Here is a 7,416-nt window from a genome sequence, read left to right on the forward strand (position 1 = left end):
GGGAGAAAAAAAAAAAAGCGAGGGCAAGGGGGGGGGGGGGGGGGGGGGGGTCAATTATGGAACAGTCCAAAGAAACAAATGTCAAATACTACAGAACAAGATGACATATTAGGCCGTTATGAACCTAACTACTCTAGAGGAGTTGTACTCTAGTCACATCAAAGGCACGGGCCAAGGTGAGGGGGCAAAATTATCACTTCTGACCCAAAATCGAATTCTTTCTAGACATCTGCCCAAAAATCTTAGATAGTTGCACATTGTGTTTGCACATCACAAGGAATCATTTGCCTCTCCTGTCCTGGAGTACATAGGAAGGTTAGTCTTGCTGGACCTGCATGCTCGCATCTGACACCTGCTGGACAGTTGAGGTTCCACACCTGACTTTATTAGCAGAATTTAAGTTGAGAGCAAACCATTTGGTCATCAAAAAGGAGCCCGTAACCTGCCTGGCTACCCGGTGTCTGAACTGCTTTTTGGAATGTAACTGTATGGGTTGTACTTTGGACGCATGCCTCCGCCATCTGCCTGTCCTACTACGCTCCTCTATTCAATTCACAAGTGTCGCGCCTGCATTGAGTTCGCAGACCCCAGGCACCTGGTTCCCTTTTCCCTCACGGAAGGCATTTGCAGGTCCATCGCATTCTATGGAGGCCCTTTCATTCATTCTATGGAGGCCCTTTCATGCATTCTATGGAGGCCCTTTCATTCATTCTATGGAGGCCCTTTCATTCATTCTATGGAGGCCCTTTCATTCATTCTATGGAGGCCCTTTCATTCATTCTATGGAGGCCCTTTCATTCATTCTATGGAGGCCCTTTCATTCATTCTATGGAGGCCCTTTCATTCATTCTATGGAGGCCCTTTCATTCATTCTATGGAGGCCCTTTCATTCATTCTATGGAGGCCCTTTCATTCATTCTATGGAGGCCCTTTCATTCATTCTATGGAGGCCCTTTCATTCATTCTATGGAGGCCCTTTCATTCATTCTATGGAGGCCCTTTCATTCATTCTATGGAGGCCCTTTCATTCATTCTATGGAGGCCCTGCGTCACATGAGGGCATTACCCAGGATGACAGGAAGAAACAAAAACTCAGAGATTCTCATCCTTCCCCACTGGGGAGAAGATGTTTATGTTGCTGGACGCAACGAGGGCGCCTTCGCCAACAGCAACTCCAAATCTCTCTGAGTAAGCTGGAACGGTGAAACGCGTCACTGGTTGAGGACACATGGAGAGGAACATACAGTCTGTATTTGCTCCATAAAAAAGATTTTTACTTTCAGCGGAGGCGCTTGGATTGCGGCTGTGTCTGTATTGGGCAAGACTCTCTTTATTATTTTTTAAGTAGGGTGGGGAATGGTTTGAATCTCATTCGTTTTTTTTGTTTTTTATTGCTGTCTCTGTCCCCATTAGTGAGATTTGCCATCACCACTTCCTGTCCTGGAACAGGAACATGAAATGATAGGAAATCTCTCCAATGGAGACGGCAACATAAACATCTTCTCCCCAATGGGGAAGGATGAGAATCTCTGTTGGGTTTTTGTTTCTTCCTGTCACCCTGGGTAATGCCCTCGTGTGATGAGGAAAGGGGGGGGGCAGTCAGTCTGGGGAGAAAAGCGCTAGAGCAGGTGTAGACAAACTCCAGCCCTCCAGCTGTGGTGAAACTACAAATCCCATGATGCACCTCTCTCCGAGAGTCATATCTGTGGCTGTGAGAATCTTGAAATGCCTCATGGGATTTATAGTTCTACCACAGCTGGAGGGCCGGAGTTTGACAACCCCTGCGCCAAGAGAAGACTGGATATCCTCCAGCCAGGAAATGAGTCGGGCTCTATGTGACTTGCTGCAACTTCTAATGCAGATTGTGAGAAGCTGGCAGTGTGCAGGGAAATCAGAGGAAGCAAGTTCAGTCCAGGAGAGGAGCCGGTATTCACCTACAGGGGACAGCCAATGGGCTGATGGGCTTTGATTAGCCCTAAGCTGTGACGTGGTGTTAATGAGAAATGAAGGCAATGACAGCGGGAACCACAAGGGAATATCACATGGGGCACTCTCAGCAAGCGTACAAGATGTTGGGGGTAGTAGTATTATACCTTGTATACAAAGAACCCAATGGGCAGGTTGTCGCCTCCCCCAGTGCTGCGCTGAGTCCTGTGATCCTCTTGCTCCAAAGAGATGAGGACGGAGTCATGGTCCAGGGTCACGTCAAAGGAGAACTGCAGAGGAACCAGAGACATGCATCATGGTTTAACATCTGATGGTTTTTAGTTTTGGATGGCGCTGAGAAGAGATAAAACTACAATCAGGTCTTTATTTCTGTCTGTGTCCCCACGGGGCAGATTTCCCCTCATAAAGGGGGAGGTTGTACCTTGCCTGAGCCTAGTGATTGCCTACTAAACCCAAGTGGGAGGAGGTCACATGCTCCCCCGTACCTGGAAGCAACGGGTATTTGGCTGAGCTATAGGGAAGGGTGGCAGGGAAGATGGGCACAGTGACCGTGTGTCTCTTTATACCCGGGGCCCCTTGCAGTGACAGTTCTGTACCTGAGGGTTGTGCAGGTAAGTGGCCTTGTTGTTGGGACATCCACCGCTCCGGTCCTTCAGCGGATCAGAATGCTGCTTCCAGGAGGAGAAGACCGACTCCTCATTCCACGTCTTGTGGGTGCTCAGGAAGTGCGTGTTCACCCGCCGACACAGCGTGACATCGGTGAAGTGAGTGCAGAAGTCCTCCCAGCTCATCCTAGGAGGGGGGAATACAGGGGCAGTTACAATGTCACATCCAATCCGTGTTTTACAGTTTAGAGGAGAATTATGGGGTCAGGGCTTTTCCCCATAGTTCTCCTTAGGGTAACGGGAGGACACAAACTAGCGTCCTCCCGTTACCCTAAGCTCAGTATACCGCTACAGCTCGCGGTATACTGAGACGCCACAGCCGGAGCGGATCCCGACATCGATGTCGGGATCCGCCCAGCTGCGTGAGTGACAGCTGGCTCTGCCTATCTAGAGGCAGAGCCAGCTGTACCCTCCCCCGACCGATCCGCCAGTCAGCGCTGGAGGATCGGAGCGGGGAGGGGGGAATTGAAATGTGAAATATTCAATAGGAACCTCTTATATTCTATATAAGAGGTTGCCAACCCGCTGTCATAGATTATGGTATTCTTTATAGAAAATGTAAAAACATTATATAAACCATATGTATAGAATATTGCAAATTAACCCCAAAATTGTTTTAAATAACCCCAAAGCGTTATTTTGTTAGACACAGACGTCCACTATGGGTGTCCCCACTATTCCTGTCCTAAATTTGTATAGGAATTGTACCATCTGATTGTAACCTGTGTGGTCAGCTGTAGACAGAGAAAGAATATTTGCGTCTTTATATTTACCAAAATTCTCCATCGTCATCCACCGTGACCCCCATTTTCTTCCTCTGCCTATGGCTCACTTTCTTCCATTCTTCCGACCTAAACCAACAGATATTGGTCACAAGTGGTTCTCAATGTACATTGTGTTTAATCTCCTTTTCGTTCCTCAGTCCCGAACTTCAAGAATAAAATACAACCTTTTTTTTAGCTCTGGGAGGATCACAAAGTGGACATGAACTCAAAACATTTTTCTTGGGTTAGTTGGGTTGAAGGACCGGATCTATTTCATGCAAAGGCTCCTCATGTAATGTTGAATTTCACAATATTCCGCCTCTCCTTACCCGTCGCTCCAGGCCCCATTCCACTCTCCACTCCCCCAAGGATTGCGCAGACGGACGAGGCGCAGTTTATGAGTCCGAAAAAGGGAGAAGAGCCCCGAGTGAAGGGTGATGCTTCTAACCGCCGTAACACTGTAGGCATGGCCGGTGACCAGGCCGCTGGAGAGGACCTCCTCCATACACTGATTTGCCGCCGGCTGTGGAGGAGAAACACGGGTTAGCATTTAGTGTTAGGGTTAAAGGAAGAGTTAGCGTTACAGTCACAGGAAGGGTTAATATTAGGATTATAGGGAGGGTTAGGATTAGGGTTACAGCGTGAGTTAATGTTAGAATTACAGGGAGGCTTAGTGTTGAGGTTACAAGGAGGCTTAGTGTTTGGGGTTACAGGAAGGGTTAGTATTAGGGTTACATGGAGGGTTAGTGTTGGGGTTACAAAGAAGGGTTAGCGTTAGGGTTACAAGGAGGCTTAGTGTTTGGGTTACAGGGAGGGTTAGAGTTAGGGTTACAGGGAGGATTCGTGTTAGGGTTACAGGGAGGGTTAGGGTTACAGGGAGGGTTAGTGTTGGGGTTACAGGGAGGGTTAGTGTTTGGGATACAAGGAGGCTTAGTGTTAGGGTTACAGGGAGGGTTAGTGTTAGGATTACAAGGGTGGTAGGGTTACAGGTAGGGTTAGTGTTGGGGTTACAGGGAGAGTTAGAGTTAGGGTTACAGGGAGGCTTAGTGTTAGGGTTACATGGAGGGTTAGTGTTAGGGTTACAGGGAGGGTTAGTGTTGAGGTTAGACAGACAGATGTAGAGAAGCTGCAGCACTGATTTTAAAGGACTTTCCACTAACATAAAGAAAAGGAGGGAATGGTGTCTGTCCCTCAGTAGTAGGCGGGGTCCCTAAACTCTATCCCAGGCATTTCAGCAATTAAATGTTAAATCTGCACATTACTTACAATAGTGATAAATACCCAGAATGGCAGAGCTAAAAGGGAGGCACCCCCATCCTAGACATGACCACATGGAGATCTGATCTTACCGTAATAGAGCTGCATATGAGCGATGCTCTGGAATGGGCCTTCACCATGGCCTTGAAGAGCTTCTTCTTTGCCTCATCTGATCGGAACTTCTCCTCCAGAATGTCGATGGGCTCAGAAACTCCTCCAGTGAAATCAATCAGAGCTTCGGCTGTGCTTCCCCCGTCCAGAGCTTCATAACTTCCAATCAGTCTGGAAGAGAACATGGAAGACTAGTCAAAACATTGGTCAGATGTCAGATTCACCCAAGATTTGCCTTACATTCACCAGCACATCAATTTGCCGACATTACTCACTTGTTTCATCTAGCTTTGTAAAGGTGATTCTTTTTGGTAAAATCTGGCCAAAAGAAATGGCAGAAATGGCCGGCTTCAAGTTCCCTCATCATCTCCTGACGAGGGAGCATGGAGCCGGCTTCCCGGCCAATTAGGAAGCCGGCTCCATGCTTTCTTGGCCCCTTATTAACGAGAAGCATTGGGTCGGCTTCCCTGCTAAGTGGGAAGCCGGGTGGCGAGTCTTCACATGCCGCCCGGCTTCCCGGCTAATCAGGAAGTAAGGTGGCGAGTCATTATACGCCGCCTGACTTCCGAATGGGACTTTCGGTATCGGCGAGTATCGGAAAAAAATATCGGTACTCTATACCGAAAAACCAGTATCACTGCATCCCTAGTTAGAACCACCTTTGGGTCTGCTTTTCCATTGGAAAGATGTATTTGCTCTATGTGTCCAATGCTGGCTATCCTCTCCCTTTGAGGTAATTTCCTCTCACTTCCTGTTGTGTGTCTGGGACAGGAAGCAAAGGGAAATCTCCCCAATGGGACAGATAGGGAAAGTTAGAGTGATGTCAAAGCTCCTAATCTCCATACTGGTCACAGGTCAGTGGCTCAGAAAGTCCTGAAGTCATTGGATCAGCATGGAGGCCAGGCCACTAGCATCTCCAGAAGGAGGTCAGCAAAGATGGCCTCCATACTTCCCCAGTACAGGATTCCTTTAACCACTAATAAGAAGAAGAATTCCTGAAGGTAGACACTTAGATACAACAGGACACCAAGGCTGGAGATACGAAGGACCTTACTTGGCATAAGCTTTCTCCAGCAGTGAACACCAGAAGGCGTCAGTCTTGCGGCCCGGTCTGCAGAAAATTAACTCTCCGCCAGCCGTCGGCAAACGGTCATCGATAACGACTTCTACCCAGCGGCCAAAACGCCAGAATCGGAACCTGAAGATCCCACTGTGAGGGCCCCCCCCAGGGCTGGGCCATTCCTGTTCCTGAGGGGAAGGTATGACCTGGAGAAATAGGAAAATGGAGACTGTAAAGGAGCTCTTCAGTGCCCATGTGCTCTCAATCCTTGGCCAGATAATTATACTGCAGTCAGGACTGTAAAGTAGTGGTGACATCATCACTGTGCTGTACATAGCCTGTGCAGAGAGCAGAGCTGTGGGAGGGGCTCAACAGGCCCCACCCACTACAGCCTGCCTGCTGAAAACTACAGGAGGGGGCGGAGACCAGACCAGTCACCCTGCACACAGAGAGAGAGCAGCAGTGAAGGTCTTTATTACAGGAGGGGGCGGAGACAAGACTAGTCACCCTGCACAAGGAGAGAGAGAGAGCAGAAGGGAGCGGTCTTTATTACAGGAGGGGGTAGAGAGAAGATCAGTCACCCTGCACCAGGAGGGAGAGCAGCAGTGACCGGTCTTTATTACAGGAGGGGGCGGAGACAAGACCAGTCACCCTGCACAAGGAGAGAGAGAGCAGAAGGGAGCGGTCTTTATTACAGGAGGGGGTGGAGACAATACCAGTCACTCTGCACCAGGAGGGAGAGCACCAGTGACCGGTCTTTATTACAGGAAGCTCCAAGTGTCACACTGGATTACTGCACAGATTTGGAGGAAATACACAAAGCTCACCAAAGGGTTTATTTATAAAACTTCCCATGGCACTAGTGCCCCTAGATGGCACTGACGAGTATAGGAATTCCTTAAACTTTTAGGGGAACTTTTATAAATAACCCCCCAAGATTCACATAAGAACTCAAATGCCTCTTTTATTTAGATAATATTTGCTTATCTTGGAGTTCAGCTTTAAGGGCATATAATTACCTTCTTCCATATAGAGGGGTCCGTAGCTAGACAGGATGCAGCTGCCACGAACCAGCAATTACCCAGACTGCCTTGCTGCAGGTCATGTGGACTGATGCCGCTGGCGGGGAACAGGCGGGGTACTCTCACCAGATCCTGCAATAAAGCCAGCAAATTATTGTGTCAGTTTCCGCTAATTCTATTCAGGAAATATTATTCAGTTAGGCTCAGCAGGTTTTCCCCCATGCTCTTGGGCAGGACTGCAGCCTCTTGCCAGCTATTGTGTGAAGGTTCCTCGTTCTAAGGTATGCCTCCCTGCAGTGTTGGGCTGTGGTAGGCTGGGGTACTCAAGGCCCACCAGAAGAAAGGAGAATGAGGATCAACAACGTGTGGCTTATTGTAAGTAGACGTACTTAAATCCCATGGTTCCAATCCTTCCCCTCACTATGACATAATAACATATTTTTGGTATTTTCCTCATTACCCCGTTGTGATTCTGAGCAATGTTTTTAAAGGTTCGTTCACTGAAACTCATGTTTGGGTGTTATGTGGAGGATGGTGTTCTGCATCATGTCCTGTCCTATAACCCTCAGCAAGATCCCTTCACTTGAGTT

General features: G+C 48.4%; 1 protein-coding gene across 1 annotated transcript in view; it reads right to left on the bottom strand.

The window, feature by feature from the left end:
* The window catches only part of LOC108795430 (calpain-5-like), a 14,549-nt gene that overhangs the window by 5,385 nt on the left and 1,748 nt on the right, over positions 1 to 7,416 (bottom strand). The window contains exons 2-8 of the mRNA XM_018566677.1: positions 6,824 to 6,958; positions 5,799 to 6,010; positions 4,726 to 4,915; positions 3,706 to 3,899; positions 3,386 to 3,463; positions 2,544 to 2,739; positions 2,094 to 2,216 (exon numbers count right to left, since the gene is read on the bottom strand). Coding sequence (XP_018422179.1) covers positions 2,094 to 2,216; positions 2,544 to 2,739; positions 3,386 to 3,463; positions 3,706 to 3,899; positions 4,726 to 4,915; positions 5,799 to 6,010; positions 6,824 to 6,958 — 1,128 coding nt within the window. The remainder of the gene's footprint in view (positions 1 to 2,093; positions 2,217 to 2,543; positions 2,740 to 3,385; positions 3,464 to 3,705; positions 3,900 to 4,725; positions 4,916 to 5,798; positions 6,011 to 6,823; positions 6,959 to 7,416) is intronic.

This window comes from Nanorana parkeri, unplaced genomic scaffold (assembly GCF_000935625.1).
Source record: "Nanorana parkeri isolate BGI_ZX_2015 unplaced genomic scaffold, ASM93562v1 scaffold968, whole genome shotgun sequence".
NCBI lineage: Eukaryota > Metazoa > Chordata > Amphibia > Anura > Dicroglossidae > Nanorana > Nanorana parkeri.